Source organism: Xiphias gladius, chromosome 22 (assembly GCF_016859285.1).
Source record: "Xiphias gladius isolate SHS-SW01 ecotype Sanya breed wild chromosome 22, ASM1685928v1, whole genome shotgun sequence".
NCBI classification, from domain to species: Eukaryota; Metazoa; Chordata; class Actinopteri; order Istiophoriformes; family Xiphiidae; genus Xiphias; species Xiphias gladius.
In genome coordinates this window covers 25,994,674-26,015,679 of record NC_053421.1, presented here as the reverse complement: position 1 = coordinate 26,015,679, position 21,006 = coordinate 25,994,674, and the positions used below count along the sequence as shown (strand labels likewise).

At 41.9% G+C, this 21,006-nt stretch overlaps 1 protein-coding gene across 1 annotated transcript in view; it reads left to right on the top strand.

The window, feature by feature from the left end:
• dgkb (diacylglycerol kinase, beta) overlaps positions 1-19,400 on the top strand; it is a 55,039-nt gene extending 35,639 nt beyond the window's left edge. The window contains exons 12-16 of the mRNA XM_040117874.1: positions 6,483-6,573; positions 8,221-8,416; positions 13,683-13,803; positions 14,039-14,099; positions 18,063-19,400. Of these exons, the coding sequence (XP_039973808.1) occupies positions 6,483-6,573; positions 8,221-8,416; positions 13,683-13,803; positions 14,039-14,099; positions 18,063-18,170 (577 nt within the window). The 3' untranslated portion in view covers positions 18,171-19,400. The remainder of the gene's footprint in view (positions 1-6,482; positions 6,574-8,220; positions 8,417-13,682; positions 13,804-14,038; positions 14,100-18,062) is intronic.
• The last annotated feature ends 1,606 nt before the right edge of the window (positions 19,401-21,006 follow it).

The window sequence follows — 21,006 nt, the reverse complement described above, 5'->3', positions numbered from 1 at the left end:
AAAACAACTGTGGAGATTTAAAATCAACTAGTGAGATTTCATTTCTGCCTCCACAGCGGCTCGGCTCACAAAGATAAAATGTGTGAAAATGAAACATATTTGAGGAGTCAAGCTGATCATTTCACTTCTGTGTCATTTTACTTGTTCAGTTTTTGTATTTGTTACCAAAGATGTTGGATATTTTAAACCGTTATCATTTGTTTAAAAAAAAAAAAACCCCAACATCGGAGTCATTGCAGTAAAACAGAAAGAAATACATTTTTCAAACTGGTTGCTGCATCTCTGAAGGCAGGGAGATACAAGTCAGGTCATTTCTCAAACTGCCAGTCGGAGTTGGAGCGCTCCAGGCGGTGTCATGTTAAACAAAACAGTGCATTGATGCAATGCACAAAGAGTTGGTTATGTCAATGCGATATTTATCACCTCTGATCAAGAAGAAATTAGTGTGAAAATAAGGTCGTAGATCATTGTGGGTTAGATTAAGTGTCAGAGGGGAAAAAAATCAATGGCGCTGTGCCTCGCGTTCAGTGTGGCCGGTGGAAGGTGCATCTAAAGGTGCTGTGGCCTCAGGACAGCGACGCTACACTGAAGCTTATCGCCTCTGACATCCTTTAATATGGTGACCGAGCAGTGGCGGCTTGATGAGCATGGGTGTATTGTTCAGACTCAGGCGGTTTTAGCTACATTTGTCCCCCTGATGTTCAGCTCGCCAGTCTCTCTTTCTTCTTTTGGTTCGTGATGTTTTTCTAAAGCTCTTTTGTGTTGTTTTTCCTCTTGGCCACACAATTTGTATTTGCCCTCTTCTTTCAGTTTTGTCTTAGGCTTTGTTTGTGCGATTAAACAAGACCTCAGTGGCTCTGGAAACCTGAGCCACTGTTTTCTTTTGGCCTGCCAGCTGTGACTACCACAGCTGATCTCACATGCACACCGCTGAAGTTATTATTGCACTACACTTTGCATTGATACACTGCAGGTAAAATCACAGCAGAGGCCTTGAAAACCTGCTATGTACAGTACGATGCCGCTTCAACGGGAAATATAATGAGTTAACTTCTACGATGTCCTGGAAGGATTCAGGAGCTTAAAGTCAACCAACAGTTTAAGGAAATGGACAATTTATGTTCACTTTTATTGCATTTACCATAAAGTAAGGTCTAATCTACCTTAACGGTATCATCTTACTCGAGTGGACACTGCTCAGTCAGTCTGTCAGATGAGTCCAGTGTTTAGCATCAGTCGGCAGATAACAAACGACAATCCGATCCAACCAATGAGATGCTCCTAATTACCTAATGAACAGTGACACGAGGTGATTTGTTGCCATGGTGCGCTTGTTAGGTTAAGTGGTGGGAATCGACAGGACAGTAAGATGTTGTCTCCTCCTGTATCTGTTCTTAAAGGTGCTTTGGTTTCCTGCATTTGGCTCCAGCTGCCCCGACTGCAGTGTGGTTCTGCTGTACTGTAAACAAAACCCCCAGGGCTCGCTGTTCAGGATGGTACTGCACAGAGGGCGTAGTCGTGCTGTAAAATTTGATGAGAATCACTGGAGTACAAGAGGTCTGTTGAATGTGCAGTGGGTTTTTCTCTCAGGTAAACTCGGGAGAAATGTCTGCCCAACAGGTGAATGGTGTAGCAGCTCTGTGAGCCCACTGATATGAGCCTGAGTGCTCCAGCCGTTTAGCATGGAACTCCTTTAACAATGTCGGACTCATCCAGGACAGCTTAAAAAAAAAAAAAAAGACTTGATGCAACAGAAAAAAAGGTCTTTATCAAACTTTCGTGTGTAGTAGTACTCTGCAGCACCTGTAAACAGACTTTGGTATGTAAAATTGGTGGAGTTCTCCTTTAATATACTTCCAGAGCTGAGCCTACCACAAGCTCTAGTTCTTTGTTCCTTTCCTACAGTTTCTCCCCGTGTTCCTCTTTTCTCTTCACTTTCATGAAGTGGAGTCATGTAGCCTTGGTATACGTGCTAAAGTTGAAAAATTCAATTCGTACAGACCTTCGCCTCACTTCGTGACACCTTTCCACGCCCATTCATGTCTCCCCACTGACTTTGTATGCAATCGTGTCACCTCTAAAACTTGCCTCGCCTTGAGTCTTAACACGGCTCTTGAACGTACCAAAAACATACCAAAACCAGCTTCAACAGAGCATCAACAAAGGATCAAAGTCACAGCATCCAAACCTTTCCCTGTATCTGGCTTCATTCTCTCCATCAGTCACCAACCACTAGTTTTGAATATGCTTTTCAAAGTAGCCACCTTCATTTGCTTGTTTGCAAAATTGCCCAGGCCTATGTTCATGTGCTCTCCTGGGTTTTCCCACTCAACTGCTGAGCTGGAGGAGGTGTAAGGACGTGTTGTTGTGGAAAGCCTCTCAGCACGGGCCTGTCGCCCTCCTGCCTCCTCCCACCTCCCTCGGCTCCCATCCCTCTGCTATTGACCATGTTGCACATTATAAATCAACTGCGAGTTGAGCTACCTTGCAAGTATCCTAATGAAAGCTCATTTATAAAGTGGCTAAATGGTCCTGACAAAAGTCCTAATGAGGAAATCAATAATTCAGTGATTGTTGCTCTGCTTATACTAATACGTCCCTCTTGTAGTGCTTTGATTCCAGCTAAGAGAAGGCCATTTTTTACCGTTTTCAGATCTGCATGTCAGCACTGTTGTAGGTTTTTTTTTTTCTGTCCCTGTAGCTTTGAGATAAATTGTGTGGTGTTGCCTGTTGTTTCTTGGAAAGATCAAAAGCCATCTGGGATCTGTGCTTCTGTACAGAATTAACCAGAAATCTTTATTTGTTTTTTGTTTTTTTTTTGTGAGAAATGACTATGGAGAGCTTAACATCACTGATCATTTTCAAGTATACAATAACTTATTTCCCGCCTTCAGTGAGACTTGCGGCAGCCTGTTTTCACTGAAGGCGCTAAGAGGAGGCTTGGATATTTGCCACAAAAAGTGGAGAGGAAACATCTTCCACTGAGTAATTCACCTCAGACCATTGGTGAGTGGAGGAAGTTGGTTTTGACTTCTTGCAAAGCTCTTTACCTGCAGCGAACACAGTCTTCTAGGAATAAATAAGTCTGTTACACAGGATCCAATTTCCCATGCCACGTAAGCAATTTTAAAACCTGCTTAGATGTTGAAGAAGTGCTGGTACGTGTAGGTATGTGACCGGGATTATCACATTAGCGTCGCACCGTACGCTTGAGATGTCGTGCATAAGGGCGACAACATAAGCCTGAAAGTTCAACGGTTATTTTGAACATCCTCCCTCCGCATCTCCCTGACTGCTCCTCAGATCTGAAGCTGCTGCCCTGACCTCCTGTGTGCTGTATCCATCTATTTCACATTAAACCTAATACCCTCTCCTATAACTCCTATAGGTTTCAACAGCAAAATGTTCACCCCGAGCCTGACTCAGCAGGACGAGGTCCCAACAATTGTGCTGTTGGTCAGTCATGAGCACGATATTAGCTTGCAATAAAATGCAGTTTGGGAATTCGCAGCTCCTAGAAAAAAAGGATTCATTATGTTTGTGATGACTCTGACATTTTTCTGTACTGCCACCGTCACGTCAAAACTGTCAAGTGTATCAAAAAAACAAATTGCAGAAATTCTAAAAGCCTAATTGACTGACAAAATGTATGCTCTTGTACAGGATAGGCCCTCTAGAAAATAAACTAATGGAGGAATGGAGGGAGGGAGGACATTTCAGACACTCCATTATCTTTCCATGACATTAGCCTTAACATTACACTGCCTTGACATTTTCTTAGGACATACTGGCTCCCAGCACTTTTTTTTAATATTATTTTTTTTTTTCTGTCCCTGTAGCTTTGAGATAAATTGTGTGGTGTTGCCTGTTGTTTCTTGGAAAGATCAAAAGCCATCTGGGATCTGTGCTTCTGTACAGAATTAACCAGAAATCTTTATTTGTTTTTTGTTTTTTTTTTGTGAGAAATGACTATGGAGAGCTTAACATCACTGATCATTTTCAAGTATACAATAACTTATTTCCCGCCTTCAGTGAGACTTGCGGCAGCCTGTTTTCACTGAAGGCGCTTAAGAGGAGGCTTGATATTTGCAACAAAAAGTGGAGAGGAAACATCTTCCACTGAGTAATTCACCTCAGACCATTGGTGAGTGGAGGAAGTTGGTTTTGACTTCTTGCAAAGCTCTTTACCTGCAGCGAACACAGTCTTCTAGGAATAAATAAGTCTGTTACACAGGATCCAATTTCACATGCCACGTAAGCAATTTTAAAACCTGCTTAGATGTTGAAGAAGTGCTGGTACGTGTAGGTATGTGACCGGGATTATCACATTAGCGTCGCACCGTACGCTTGAGATGTCGTGCATAAGGGCGACAACATAAGCCTGAAAGTTCAACGGTTATTTTGAACATCCTCCCTCCGCATCTCCCTGACTGCTCCTCAGATATGAAGCTGCTGCCCTGACCTCCTGTGTGCTGTATCCATCTATTTCACATTAAACCTAATACCCTCTCCTATAACTCCTATAGGTTTCAACAGCAAAATGTTCACCCCGAGCCTGACTCAGCAGGACGAGGTCCCAACAATTGTGCTGTTGGTCAGTCATGAGCACGATATTAGCTTGCAATAAAATGCAGTTTGGGAATTCGCAGCTCCTAGAAAAAAAGGATTCATTATGTTTGTGATGACTCTGACATTTTTCTGTACTGCCACCGTCACGTCAAAACTGTCAAGTGTATCAAAAAACAAATTGCAGAAATTCTAAAAGCCTAATTGACTGACAAAATGTATGCTCTTGTACAGGATAGGCCCTCTAGAAAATAAACTAATGGAGGAATGGAGGGAGGGAGGACATTTCAGACACTCCATTATCTTTCCATGACATTAGCCTTAACATTACACTGCCTTGACATTTTCTTAGGACATACTGGCTCCCAGCACTTTTTTTTAATATTATTTTTTTTTTTAACTTATTATAATTTTTTTGTTATTATTCGGACAAGCTTTACATTTATTTCCCCACTCACCCATTACAGTTGCAATATCATCTGTGTGATTTATGCCATCTAAAAGACCTTTACCACCAGGGGGCCTCTTAAGAATTTATTTTATTTTGTATTTTATTGTTTATCCAACAGGGAAAATACACAATATTCAGTATTTATTGCACTAGATATAGCTTAAAAGCTAATTTCCATCTGGGCCCAGGTTACGAAGTAAAATACAAAAAGCTGTGATTGTGTGATATGTGTGTGATTCACTACCCGCGGTAGGTTTTCACACTGCCTGCTGAAGAGAGCTTTTACAGACCAACACGTAGCTTTTCTTTTAATAAACAGTTTTGGTCGCCTCCTGTTTTTGCAGCACGGAGAAAGTCAAATTCTGACTCTTGATTAGTCAAACTGTATTTCTCTTTAAAAAAAGGACAGAGAGAGCTGCCACCCTAGTTTAATTGGCTCAACTGGCCAAATTAACAAGTCGCATGACAAGAAAAGTTCAAAAGATCCAGCCCATAACTACCCCCACTGGCCTTAACTTGTGCCAGGTGACAAACATTAAATCTTTCCTATCTTGTTCCCTTTCACATTTGAAGCCACACTAATGCGCTGTGCTCGTTCATAACTGTAAAATAAATAATAACCTCATGCCGAAAGAAATGTTTATTCAGCTAAAAAAAACATACATGTGTTAAATATGATATCCTCCCTTCGATTTCACATGATTTGATATCAGTTTTTAAGGTCTGGATTGCACTGTAAGGCATACACTGGCACGATTAGCATGACTACAGGGACTACCCAGGCCGCTGCGTTATGTCACGCTTCACTAATAAAACTAAAAATATAACAAAAGAGGGAAAACAAATAATCAAATGCTCCAATATGAGAATACAATGACGTTTTATTCCTGTAGCCATGAGAGGACGTAAGCAGCATACGGACAGATGGTGACTCACCCCTGCGAGGTCACCGATCATCGGCCTTAGTAATGGGAGTCTGTGCTGTAGGATGCGTGGGGAGCAGCGCCCCATCCTCTGTTAATTGCAGGGGCAGGTAGATTACCCTCTTACACCCCTCACGGGGCCTTAATGTTGAGCATGGGTACCCAGTGGCCGCTGCATGCGCTCCCTCGGATGCCTCCTCAACTGGCCTGAGATTCATCATCGTGCCTCAATGTGTGATTAATGAAGCACATTATGCGTTCTTTGGAGATTAACGACTCTGTGATTTTGGTCAGCGGTAAACATTAGAGGTGTATTTCCTGTGTAGTTTAGAAGATTCTTTTTCAAACACAAATACACCTTTTCCGAATGGTCTGCTGTTTCTTTTTCTTTTTCGTACGCTCAGCATATAGGGGACTGGAGACAGAGAAGAGACGGGGAGATGCTACGATTGTACAAGCTTCAGATTTTGATGTGTTGGAAAACACTCCTGTTTCCTCTTTTCTTGGTCCCTTTGCAGTTCCTGTTTTCTTGTCTTTTTCAGAACAAAGAATAAGCTGTGGTACTTTGAGTTCGGCACTTCGGAGACCTTTTCGGCCACATGTAAGAAGCTCCACGACTTTCTGGAGGTTGAGGTAAATCAAACCATGTATTTTCTGTTTGTGGAGACAAAAAAGAAACAAACAAGCAAAGTCAATATTTTTTTAAAGTCACTGCTTTTGTACCTTATCATCTCTATTATGCCAATCCTTGAGTGAATCCTAAGCAGTCATACCTTTTCTTCCTGGTAATATGAAGAATGTAAGAGTAGGCAGGGATAATGGTGCCTCTTAAACATATTCTAGTCAACCATTGTTCAATGAATAGCCCAGATTTGTACTAGTTTCACATTCTCACAGACAACGTGTTGATGTGTGAAGGCTATCTGTACACGCCCACCCCCACCCCCCGCTTCTCACTGAACCTCGGTTCAACACACAGGTAATTAGTCCTACATGAACCTGCTGTGTGTGATATTGAGTGATAATGAAAATGGTGTCTATACAATTCATCTTTCCCCTTCTCAGAGCTATCCACACAGTGCAGAGGTCTTTATTAATTAGTGTTGGATAAGTACCTACTGGAGTAGAGCAGGTATGGGGGTGAAGACAGGTCCAGGCTGGTGTAAAATCCAATATTTCGAACATTGCGCTTTTATTATTGGCCTGACGATTCTGGTGAACTCTTTTCAGCTTAATGGGATCAAATCGACAGGAATGGTGGTTTAAAAACAGGCTCAGGCTCAGCCAGGGATACAGACCCATATTCAAGCACATGCAGAGGGACAGGCTCAGGTCAGACGGACAGGTTTAGGCTCAGGCTCAGATTGAGAGACAGGTTTAGACTAATACGGCAAAACAAGTTCACACAGGATCAGACAAAGAGACAGAGACTGATTCAGGTTTAGGCTCAGAGAAATGTTTAGGCTGAGACAAAGAGAGGCTCAGGGTAAGGGTCAGACATTTTCAGGCTAAGGTTAAATTGGAGCAACATTTTCGGGCTCAGGTTCAGATTGAGAGACAAGTTCAGACGGAGGTGCAGAAACAAACACAGACTGTGACAGAGGAACAGGGACACTCAACTGAAACAGGAGGTCATCATCATCGTAGCTCAACTGTCTGTCCTGTTCCAGCTGAATTCAGAACAACTTAGAAGCTCTTGATTGGCTCAAAGCTCAGGCGAATCATTATTTAGACTAGGTGTAATTTGAGCTAGCGCTGCTTACCACATAATCTGTGAACTAAACAACTGTTTCAGAGCTACGTCCGTGGGTTGGTTCAAATGCATGTTTACGTCCGACATACAGTACACTTGTTCCTCAGATGAATTCTGGCTGTTTAGCTATACAGTCATAGTACCTAATTTTCAAACATCAAATGCGTTGGTTTTATGTTTGCGACAGAATTTTTTACTCAGCGATTTTAAGTTAAAGACACAATAATTTCACTAATAATTGAAGTTTCACTCGCCTGATAAGAATATTTCTGCCTGGATTGATTTGAAACCTCAAGATTCCCCCTTCATGGCTACTAAGTAAATTTATTACCGAAGAAAAACAACAGACTGCAGTCAATAGAATTGCTATAAATAAATGTAGGTTTAAGTTTTTGCACAGCAACTGTGTCCTGTCATTGCTCAAACTACAGAAAAATGCATCTTACGTTGATTACCCATATGAAAGATGTCTGCTAAGCCAAATTCTCAACGTCTTTTCCCCTCTGTTTCTTTCTCCTTTCTAAAAGTGTGACGGTGTTACTCTTGACCTCAGTAGCATCTCACTGGAAGGCATTGCCATTCTCAACATTCCCAGCATGCACGGTGGTTCCAACCTCTGGGGCGAGAGCAAGAAGAGGAGGGGAAACCGAAAGGGAGGAAAAAAGGGCCAAGACAAGAGGACACCAGTGGTCGACCCCAAAGAGCTCACGTTCGCAGTTCAAGGTAGCCTTGACAGCATAAGAGTTGACGTGACTGTTACAGTCGTTGGCATAAATACTGATGTCACTGCAGTAAACAATCCCATTAGAGCACTAATCCAAACTGTTCTAAAACACAATCGACAGTATGTTTTTAGCCACACTTAGCGACGTGGGATGTCAATATCGGTTGGATGGATCGCCATGAAATTTTGCACAGACATTCACGGTCCCCAAAAAGATAAAGCCTGATGAAACTGTTGATCCCTTGACTTCTTTTAACGCCACCAGCGGTTCAAAGTTTTCAGTTATCCAGTGAAAAATCTCAACATCTACGAGATGGATTGTACAAAATTTTGTACAGACATTTCTGGCCTCCAAGCGATGAATCCTGGCGATCCCCCTCAGCCATACTTTTTGTTTACTGCTAATCTATATTAGCATTTAGCTCAAAGCACCGCGGTGCCAAAGCACAGTCTCGGAGAGCTGCTAGCATTGCTGTGGACTCACAAACACAAGCCTTTTCTAAGATGTTTTTTTGAAAAGTAAGAAATCTTGACACATGGTGAGGTAATTGGTGGATCATCAACTGCACCTTCAAGGCCCCGTATGTACTGTTGATTATGGTTTGTTTGCGCTATCGGAAAATAATGCTGTAAATTAAGTAGGTTTGACGGTTTGGGCAGCTCATTTCCCTAAAGCCCACGGACAGTCTGTGTCCTTGCTCCTATCGGATGGAACACAGACTAAACTTTTGGCCAAACTTTTTCCGAGAGCATGAATATTTCACCGATGACAAGGTGAATCATAGCTAGCAGATTTTGTTTGCAAAGAAGAGGTACAACCATGTCACTGTTTGGAACGGTCACTTGTGTATTAATGGTCTGTGTAGGCACCAGCGGACAGGCTCAGTTAATAGGAGTGGACTGAGGAGGGTGCTGGGCATACCCCTGAATCCATTTACGTCAAAAGGAAGCCCGTCAATGGGAATATATGAATGAATGAAGCAGAAGGAGCCAGCTGCTCTGTGGTGACTGATGAAACGGTGTGAGCCACTTGAAGGAGTTGGTAGGAAACGGATAAAATGTCCAGAAAGCCGTGGTAGACGCAGTATTCCAATAATATTTATGGAAATGGAAAAATACTTAATTGCTGGTAAAGATCCTGCACCCAGTTTTGCATTTAGCATAGCAGCACACAAATGAAATTAATGTAGTGAAAATGAGTAGAGTTTACTTTTGTTGCTGTTGCACTTTCATGCTTTCAGTTCAGGATAATGTCCTCTTTTCTTTTTTTTTTCTTTTTTTTTTTCTGGACATCCCATGTTTTCTTCAGCCATTCCAGCGGCACGGCTCCAGGAACGGCAATCTGGGTTGGTCGGTCAGACCAAGACAAGACTGAGATATCTCAACAACTATCAGACTGGATAGATTGCCATGAGCGTTTGTAAAATAATACTCGGCATCAGAGAGCAGGAATCATCCTGAGTCAAGAGAAACTGTACTTGTACTTTGGGGTGAAGTGGATGTTACAAGTGTTGGGCTTGAGATATGACGAGTCAGTGAGGATCTCCAGACGTGGCTGCCGGTGATGCCTTATGAGACTTCACGGGTCGGAACATGACTGGTGGAAAAACAGATTGTATTGTAAACCACATCAGGGACATTGAGGGAAGTGAAGAAAGAGACAAGACAGTTGAGTGGTAAAATAATCAATCCAAACAAAACACATAGACAGTCTCCTAAGAAACACTGTTCCATATTTGGAACGTGTAACTTCTCCAATGTGATGGTGTGACAGTCAGATGAAGGTGCGGTGTGGGACAGAGGAGGGCAGACTGTTGGGGAGATAGTTGATCAATTGAAAGCCCAACCTTGCTACGACGAACACTCCATTAATCCCTGAATAAAAATCAATCAGTTTGGTGTTTGTGGTTGAAGAAAAAAAAAAAAGCCAGAGCCTGAACCTGGGAAGGCACTTAGTGTTAGTGGGAAGTGTGTATTTGTGTGCCACCATGTCTTTGTTTGCTGGTGCCCATTTGTGTCTGCTTGTGCCTGTTTATTGATGTGTGTTGGCGTGCACCTATGTGAATGGATGCCCTTGCTGAAGGTGCCCTCAAGGTGAGCGGCCTAACTTGTCAGATCAAGAGAATGGCGTATTTGGAGGTAAACACAGGAGTGCATTAGCCCAGAGGGGGCACCGCCAAGCCCGACGCACGGATCAAACCGTTGGCAGGGATTATTTTGTGTGACTTTGTGTCTGAGAGTGTGTGTGTGTGTGTGTGTGTGTGTGTGTAGATGGATGGGTGGGTGGGTTGGTGGAGGGTGGCTGGGAGATAAAAAACCCTGACCTTTCGGGAGCTGTTAAATCGTCCCGCTGGTGACGCCAGGAGACAAGCCCCTCAGGTGGAAGGGAATGGCTGTGGAGTGAATTATTTAGAATGGGACTGAGGTTTTTGCGGGGGGGGGGGTTGTCGGGGTCAGGTGAAGTAGTGTGGGTGGAGGAGTTGACGCCAGGGACTGTTGCCCCGTGACAAGCCCCATGAAGCTTTCATTGGAGGATCAGCCTCCACACACCCTCCATCCTCCTCCCGCCATTCCTCTTTAGTTTTACTTTCAGCCGATCGGCTGCTGGTCCTGCTCTGCTCCCTCACCGTCCCTCCTTTATTCCTCTGCTCTCACCCTGTCGCTCCGCATGTGTCAGAGCGGCCACCGGCCCCGACAGGTAGCCGTTTGACAGTGACAAGGACGCCGTTTCTGAACCCACACTCTGACGGGAAGGCACGGCCGAGATTAAAGCCACAGCACTGCTTTTTTGAATCTCCCATATGGACATTCATTCATACGGCTTTCTGACTCACACTTCATTGTCACCTTTCAGTGTGTGTGTGTGTGTGTGAAAGTGTTGTGTGTTTATTGCAGTCAAATATTGCTTTCATCACTCAAGTGAGGCACATAATGTTGATTATAGGTTAAGTAAGGGGTGTTTTGGTTTATATTTGGCCACCGGCTACTCATCTTGCGTGTTAGTCATTTAACCTCCTTCTGGCGTGACCAGTTAGACGACTCAGTTTTTGCTCCCAGTTTTATCTTTGGACAGTAAACATGATGGTTTTGTTTTCTATATTTGGCAGACTCCATTTTTGATTATTGTTCCAGGCATTTCATTTGCACTTCTAACATAAGAAATAATAGCTGGTGATTCAAAATAAAAATGGAAGTTCACTAGTAAATCACACTAGATGAACTCACCAAATCCTTTATTGAAATCGCGTGTCTGCACATGACTAAAAGGGTCGAAAATAGGGGAGCCTGAAATAAATAATAGAAATACTAAAGTATATGCTCACGTTTCGCTAATTTTAAAATCCATTTGCAACATTATATCATGTTATTCATTAACTCTTGGCTTTAAGTAGTGATTTATTGAGTTGAAATAATAACTTTCCAAACTTAAATTTATCATTTAAGGTTGTGCGCAAAGCAAGATATTGTGTGACATCTTAAAGGAATAGTTCAATATTGTGTGAATGTAAGATGTAAAATTTGTAGACTGTTTTGTTTGTTTTGAGTTAAACAAACGAAATATAGGCAGGCAAGCTGTTTCCCCCTGTTTCCAGTCTTTAAGCTAAGCCAAGCAGCGCTAACAATCTGTGCACGTGTGCTTTCTTTCCCCCCTAAACTTTATTCAGAAAATGCTGCTCACAAAATGTGGCACTGGCCAGAGTATTTGCAACTTTTTGCATTGTATTCTGATTGATTGGTTTGCATTTCTTGGTTGTAGCAGCAGACAAATTGTGAGAATTTGGTACTAAATATCTGACACTGTCAAAATTTTTTCCACAGGCTGTCTTTGGTTCCAAAGGCTCCAAATCGGCTGTCGGTCGCAAGTGTCTCACAGTTCATTCTAGGACTGTTTTGGATTGACAACCAAAGAATTTACGAAATTCCTCTCATGATTATCATCATGATTATGTTTAAAATTTTCCAAAATGTCAAACCATTCCTTTAAATTAGCTTTACATGTTATTTGAGGGTGTAAACCGTGTATCTGAATGAGTAATGTGTTCAAATAGAGTCAAATATAGTTGTATTCTCAGTTAGAATTAATATATTTCGTTGTGTTTTTAGCAAACATCCACTGGCTGTAAGGAGTCCCACTGACCTTGTTGTATTTGGTAGAGAGGCTCTATGGTCTTTCCCACAGTAGGCACTCATGGGTATACTGTATCTCTGTAGCCCAAGGCAACGAGGAAGCCCTATCGCCGTGGTGACGCTGTCCATCGTACGTGTCAGTGCGGGTCTGTGTGAGCTGTTTGCATTAACGTGAGAGGTCACGAAGGGAGGGGGAGCAGCTTTAAAGCCCAGTGTCAAGAGGTCTGCTGTGTATGTACACACACTCCTCCACTCCGACCCTGGAAAGCACTGCACTCACAGTCCAGCGCTGAGATAGGGACAGACGCATGTCCATCACCACGGCGACAGCTGGACAACCACAGCTTGGCAGCGACAACAACACCTCACGACAACAGCAACATTACCTACGACACTCCTCCGGGAAACCGACGCGGCTCAGATAAACATGACAGCGATGGACCAGCACCGGTGACAGCGAGCTAACTCGCTCTCACGCACCAAGTACCTAAAAATGGGTCTTAGTTTCAATTAGTGTCTGTATACTCCCAGCAGCGAGGCAGCAGCCTCTTAATTTGTGGAGGGATGAGTCGATGGCGAGACGGAGGCAGAACGGGCCGCTGAAACAGATGGGCCCTGCGTGACACTGGGCTTCCAGCAGGGGCAAAATCAATGCTCATAACTGCAAAACAGAAGAGAAATTAATAATTATATTATCCCAAGATTGCTTTGCATTACTGGTGCAATCTAATTAATAGCTGTTTTGTTTGTAGCTCGTTGTTCTTGTTGCCTTTTTTCTTCCCTGTGGAAGGTTTTTAACTCCGAACGGCAAATGTTTCTGAAGCAGAAGGCAAAGACTGTCGTATTTATACTTATTGTTATTATTCAATATCGAATCGTTGACTGAGCCATTTCAGCATATTTACCAGTGTAAAACACTGCTTTGAAGAAATATCATTAATGCCTGTAGCATAAGTAACCAACTTACAATGTGTGCTCATTTCTGGAGAGAATGACACTTTTTCTCATTGTCTCACTTTTTAAATATGTATCTGGGGCCATTACGTCAACACAGGACTTCCATTATAGAAGCATGTCCAATTGGCTGGGCTTTCTAGGTTTAAAGATGTGGATGGGGGTTTTGTGTGTGTGTTTTAGACCTGTCGGACCAGTTGCTGGAGGTGGTGGGGCTGGAAGGAGCCATGGAGATGGGTCAGATCTACACTGGCCTGAAGAGCGCTGGAAGACGTCTGGCACAGTGCTCCTCCGTGACCATCAGGTGGGTGTTGAACTGGACCACAGCTCTGCCGCACACAAATGATGTGGCCCATAAAACAAAACAAAAAAAGTTTAATTATATGAGAAGAGACCAACATGTGTTAAGTTGCCTGGTGTGAAATTTTAAATTTGTTTGTTTGTTCTCTTTTTTGTTCTGTTTTTACGCAGATTTTGGTTTCTTTTTTTTTTTTTCATAGGGTTTGACTATAACATGAAGTCTTATCCGTTTCTTACAGAACCAGTAAATCCCTTCCGATGCAGATTGATGGTGAGCCTTGGATGCAGACTCCCTGCACTGTAAGTCATTAAATGTATTCACCCTGTCTCTTCATTGTGCATCACACACAGGTGGTCAGCCACAGTTAAGCCAAAACTTATAGATATATATATATATGCCTAATCTATGTAGCATTTGTGTCAGCTGTTAACGTAGCAGAACATGTACTTTCTTTGGACATAAACATGAAGTTCCTCTCAATGAGGTTGATGTTTTGCAACTTCCGACAAATGAAGAGAAACGTTCATACAAGCAGTGAAAAGACCGTTTCAAGGTGTGCAGCAGTGACTCAGCTGTGATTTGTTATGTTAGCCTTTCTGTTGGACTGTTTACCAGGAGCTTACAGAGACCTCAGCACCAGACTAAAGAAATTTTTCTTCCACCAAACTGTTCTGATTGAAGGTTCCTAGTCTGTCGCACCTTTGACGACACCCATCTCCCATGTTGTGTGTCATCAGAAGTGCGATCTCTTACACCTGTAACCACATGTAACAGGGATGTTGTGGTGTACTGAGCAGAGTACACTTTCATCAACAAAACAAGATTTCAGCTGGTGTTTAGTTACTCTTGTATAAACCTGAGGGCGTCATTAGTCAAAGCGCCACGTATTCAACTGTATGATCGCTTTGGAGGATTTGACGTGTGGTGCTGTTGAACTGTATTGCATTATTAAGAGAGGTGTTTGTGTTATTTAGCCCATCCTCATTGATATAAATGGGGTGGAATAAGTAATAGAAAACACCTGTGAGCATACCAGAATACAGTTAAAGGTTGATGTTCAGAATTAAAACAGGGAAAAGAGACAAGTCAAAAACCATAATAGCACAATGAATATAAAAATTCACTGTTCAGTAGGTTCCTAAGGGACTGGTTTCAAAATAAAAGACAGATCGGCATCTAGTGCATCCTGCATTTCTCCCACCGATCACTTCTTTTTGTCTTTTGTGCAGTAGTTCATGATAACAAATACTTAATGATGCCAGTCTTACTTCTTCTAATTTGCTTACCGTCTACGTCTTAAACATGTACCTCGTCAAGTGGTAGCTCTCTATCCAAGTTCTTCATTTTTCGAAAGGAAACTCCTCAGTTTGTGTTGCTTACTGTTGTGTTTAGCTTTAATTACAACGCCACTGCAGATGAAGTGCGGACGGGATTTACATACGGATCGCCCGGGCAAAGCTAAAAAACCCAGTGCATGACGAAATGAGTAGCCTGCAAGTGCTCTTGTATCGGCCGGCGCAACTCGACGGAGCAAAGTTTGGATCTGACAATACATAATTGTGCTGCAGTGATTTCCACGGCAAGTTGTTCATACTGTATGTCGCTGCTGAATTTCAATCAGTTGACCTGTTAAATGCTTATACAAACATGACAGATGAAATGGGATGTTATCCTACTAATTATTAACAACTATGCAAATGCATGCATAACATATTTAACACCATCAATCCATTTGCATTTCGGAGTTACATATGACATGTATCACTGTCTCTTTGATAACTAGGTCTTAAATAACTGCTGCGAAATGAAATTTTACTGTATTTCCAGATGTGATTTTGTTAAAGTGAAACTTTGTTAGGTCTTGTATGTAATGCCCTCACAGTTTTCTTAGTTCGGATTATTTTTGATGCCTAAAGAGTACATTACTTACATAATTCAATTGTTCTAATTGTTTTTCATTTCTGTTTAAGTGCCATAATGCTCTTTAACTGGGGCTCTTTATGCATGTAAATGCCTAATGTTGCATCCTTAGAACAGAGCTCAGTTATCCTCCAAATTTATCTCAGTGATTCCTTTAGATCTCCTTTTTGTGACCTTTGTTTTTCCCAAAAAGGTTATCATGTATATTATAAAGTACATCAGGAACATTAAGTTCAATCGTTCAAAACGTTTAATGATGGAAGAAGGTCTACAAAAGTTGGTAATTGCTATGGAGTCAGAGTGCAAGTACAATAAATGGCAGCTTTCCTTTGAAGTGAATGTGGTCCCTTTAATGCAGATGGTAGCATTTCCTCTCCCCATTACTGCATTTAGACTCTTAGTGCAACAGCATAATGAACTATGTACTTAATATGACAACCCTTGATAGTTGATATTTGTTGTTCCATTGATCTGCAGTTTCAACCTTCAACAGAAATGGCATCATTGTTGGGAAACAGGATATTGTCGGATTTTATATCCATTAAGTCCATACTTCACCCTAATCCATCATAATGTATGTTTCCATTCATAATCAGAGTCATGAACCTCAAGGAATCTCAAATTATCATACACTCATATGCCAACAAACCCGATTTGAAAAGGACCCATATGGACTCAGGACCCATATTGGAGATTTTATGATGATGATGATGTCTTGAGGAGATAGCGGTGGGTGTAATGAACTGTGGCTTGAAAGGTCATTGTTTCTCAAGGATAAATTGTAGTGATTTAAATTACAGGTAAAATAAACCTCTTATCGCTTAAGACTCACTGGAGCCCCTTCCAGAGCCTCTGTAGATCCCTGGAGAACCAATTTGCTTTAAACTGCCCTCTCCAGTGGTGAAACAGTAGTTGAAAAGTATACCTTTAAACCCAGAGAGGGCAGTGCAGCTATGTCTTTCCCTCTGTTCAAGATCTTGTGTAGAGTTACTCTTAAAAATAAAAGAATCATTTAAAACACAAAAACTGGCTTTATTACCATTTTTGTCACCCAGGAGAGGTGTGACTTGACAAACTGATCAACCTTTCTCAGCTCTAGAATGAGGAGAGTGTCTCCGAACACAGAAATTCTCCAGTTTTATGGTTTCCAAATGCTCTGCCATTCAGATGAGTGTATTAAACATACGCTGTAGAGCTTTTGAGCGCAAGTGGCGCTATGGAGCAACTTTTTTAAGAGCAGGTTCCGGTTTTGTTAGTACCTCGTGGATGCGCGCACACGATACATAGTCCTGCTGTTGATTTCCTGCCATTCCATTGATCAACAGCCAAGAAATGAGGCAATGCCCTAAAAAAAGGCAAGGAAGAAAGAGACTGCTACCAAACATGGATGTAAACAAACCAGGTTTCAAGTTCTAACAAAAACTGGCTTTGCAAATGTAAGGAGAGAAATGCATTCAGCATGTTTATTAGGCCTCAAGGACACATTAAGTGAGTTTTGATTGACAAATAGTAAACGTAGAGATATCTTTGTTTACAAAGAAAACTCTTTTGGGTGCCTTTAAGAGATAATTATTTAAACAGGCAGAAATCTGCAGCCCTTCTGGCAACCCCAGGAGGCTGGAATATTCATCTCACCCTCCACTTTGAAAGTGTTGGACAGAGATAACAAGTGACAGTTTTGCTGTCATAGAGCCATACTTTCAGTGGGGCTAAAAATGTAAACTTTGTCCTGCTTCACAGCATGAGTGTGTTCAGTAAATTTAATGCCCCTCTGCCCAATTAGATTTTGCTATTTCTTGTGTACAAGTGAAAAATTTGGCCTTTTACTAACACTAGAGGAAAGGTTAGGGTGTCGCCAAAAATGAGGTCCCACTGTTAGCATGGACGAAAGGTTGGGGAATGAGTGTTTGGTCCAAAAATTTGACTTGGCCAGGAATTTGGCTTGTTTTCACCAACGGATAAAAGATCATCAGTTTATAGAGTAGCATTATCTCTCAGTGACACAGAGCCAAAAGTAGAGGGAAATAAACTTTTAACGTATGAATGTAATTTGGAAGAAAGTGTGAAAGGGCATCTGCCGGCAGGGAGGAGGGAAGAAATGAAATGGCCTTTGAAAGCGCCACTCAGGTGCGACTTGTAAGGCAGACTGGAGAGAAGCGGTTGGTTGATTGTGGCCCAGATTCCTGAAACAAGGAGCTAACAGACACACAGGACACAGGAAACAGTACACAGGAAAAGCTTCCTCACCAAACTGTTTCCTTCCACACTGCTTTAAATTTTACTGTGACCAGCAGCTTGTAGCACAAAACTAAATCTCAACTCTTCTTTCTCCCCAACATCAGATTGAGATCGTCCACAAGAACCAGGCTCCCATGCTGATGGGGCCGCCACAAGGCCGAAGCTTCCTCTCTTCTGTCATCAGAAGAACACGCACTGAGAGCAAAGACTGATCCTCCACGGTTCAAGACCTTCGAGTCCTCACAAGCACCTGCAGAGCAGCGGTCACCAGTTGATCATCCCTCGGCCCATTAGTGAAGAGGGTCTTTGATGCCTGTTTGATAGCCCAGCGTACAGTAGCAAACTGTAGGTTCAGTACGCCATCAGCATCGAGACGTCAATGACAAGTGCTCATTTAGTCCAGAAGGAGGTGTGTTAAGGACTGACGCTTTGATCTACAGTGTGTAGTGTAGTTTAGCTCCAAAAATACTGAAGCTATTTCTGGAAGTCTAAGAATTTTCTAAAAGTCTGTTTTTATTTTTTCTGTTGTGATCTGTGCCACGTGGAATAAGTCCACAGATGAATGTGTTTTGTGATATGATGTATTTATTTATTCATATTTTGCTGCTATTGATGTTTTTTAACCTTTTTTTGCATTTGCATACCCCTGATGCATGATGGACAGTGAAAGAGGTTGCTGCTGTTGGAAACTGACATATCTGGAGTTTGCAGCTTATCTTGCTCAAGTGTGTTTAGTAAGAAGTGAAGTTTCTTTGCTCAGCATTTCTTCAGCACTTCACTCATGAATGGCTTCAGCTAGTGCAGATCAGAATCTGTTTTGCTTTCCTTTAATGGTTCCTGCAAGTCATTTTTGTCACGTTTTGATCTGCCGTCTTGCTGCTCTGTCAGTGGAAAGATTAGGAATTATTATTGATCGCTCATAAAAAATGCATGACACTCTTTGTTTTAGGTCGCACGAGAGATTTCCAGACAGTTTTACCAATTGTGTGCATACTTTCTGTTGCATGAGTGACCAAGATCTTTTTTGACACTTGTGGAAATTGACGCATTTTTGAATCTAAGTCTACAGTGCTGCTTGGTTTAACATATCATACTTTATCTATGAGATGGCTGTATTTTTATGAGATCCTGTGTTTTTCTGAACAGGTACTCAGGTACTTTTAAAATGGAAAAACAGTGAAAAGGCAACAGAAAATGGTCAAGTGTTCAATCAGACTGTATGTTGATACTGTGACTGTATAGTTAGACATTCACAAGAAGCAGTGTGACCTCCTCTGGTCAGTGATTTGTTCCGATGTCTACAGTTGAGTGTTATAGTCTGTACTTACATCAACCAATTAAAGTCGAAATACAGAATTACTATTGACACACACATACGCACAAACTAACCGTTTAGAGCCAGTCTTATGCATAGTCCCTCCATTTTCAGGGGCTCAAAAGTAATTAGACAATTGACTGAAAATCAGTTTCATGGCCAGGTGTGGCCTGTCCGCTCGTTATTTCATGACAAATTAAGCAGATAAAAGGTCTGGAGCTGATTCCAAGTGTTGAATTTGCATGTGCTGGCTGTTTCATGGGAACTCTCAATAGGTGGTCCATCCATTAGGTGGTCCATCCATTAGTCTGAAAAACCAAAACAAACCTACCAGACAGATGGCAGAAACTTTAGGAGTGGTCAAATAGACAATCTGGTGCATTCTTAAAAGGAAGGAATATAATGGTGAGCTCAGGAACACCAAAAGGCCTGGAAGACCACGGAAGACAACTAAATTGGACGATTGCAGAATTCTTTCCTTGGTGAAGAAAAACCCCTTAACAACAGCTAGCCAGGTCAATAACACTCTTGAGGAGGTAGGTGTATCATTGTCAAAGTTTATAATCAAGGGATACCTTCATGAATGGAAATACAGAGGGTTTACCACAAGGTGCAAACCACGGGTAAAACTCAAGACCAGAAAGGCCAGATTAGACTTTGTCAGAAACCATCTAAAAAAGGAGGCCGAGTTCTAGAACAAGATTCTTTGGACACAGGAAACTAAGATGAACTTGCACCAGAATGATAGGAAGAGAAGAGTATGGAGAAGGAAAGGAAAGGCTCATGATCCAAAGCCACCACATCATCTATCAAACATGGTGGAGGCACTGGTGTTTATTGATGATGTGACGGCTGATACAAGTAGCAGGATGAATTCTGAAGTGTGTAGGGCTTTACTATCAGCTCAGATTCAGCCAAATGCTGCAGAACGGATAGGACGGTGCTTCACTGTACAGATAGATAATGACCCAAAACGTACAGCAAAAGCAACTCAAGAGCTAATCAAGACAAAGAAATGGAATATCCTTCAATGGCCAAGTCAGTCACTTGACCTCAACCCAACTGAACATGCTTTTCACTTACTGAAGACAAAACTGAGGGCAGAAAGACCCGTCAACAAGCAGCAACTGAAGGCGGCTGCTGTAAAGGCCTGGCAAAGCATCTTAAGGGAGGAAACTCAGCATTTGGCGACGTCCACGGGTCCCAGACTTCTGGCAGTTACTGACTGCAAAGGATTTTCATCCAAGTATTAAAAATAATCCTTATGATTATAATTTTGTTAGTTTGTCCAATTACCTTTGAGCCTCTTAAAATGGAGGGACCATATATAAAAATAACTAATTCCCAAATGGTTAATGCAATATCAGACCCCTTGAATTAAAGCTGAGAGTCTACACCTCTATCATAAATCCATTGTTGTGTACAGAGGCAAAGTTACAAAATGTTTTTTATCTCATTCAGTCTCACCAAAGACTAACACCTGACAAATTCACACACCACTTCAAATTTTTGGGCATTTGTAACAGGCCCACCAGCATGACACTCACTTATGTATTGTTTTAAACAGATTTGCAAACCTGCATGTTTTCTGAGAATAATTTTAGGCTCGACTGTTTTAGTCTTTAAAAGTGCCATATGCCAGTGGAGACTGAGGTCCGATGAGTCTCCCATCTCTTTGCTTTGTACGGTGCAGCGTTTGTATAGTGAGGTTGTATTTTTGTACACGGTATTAT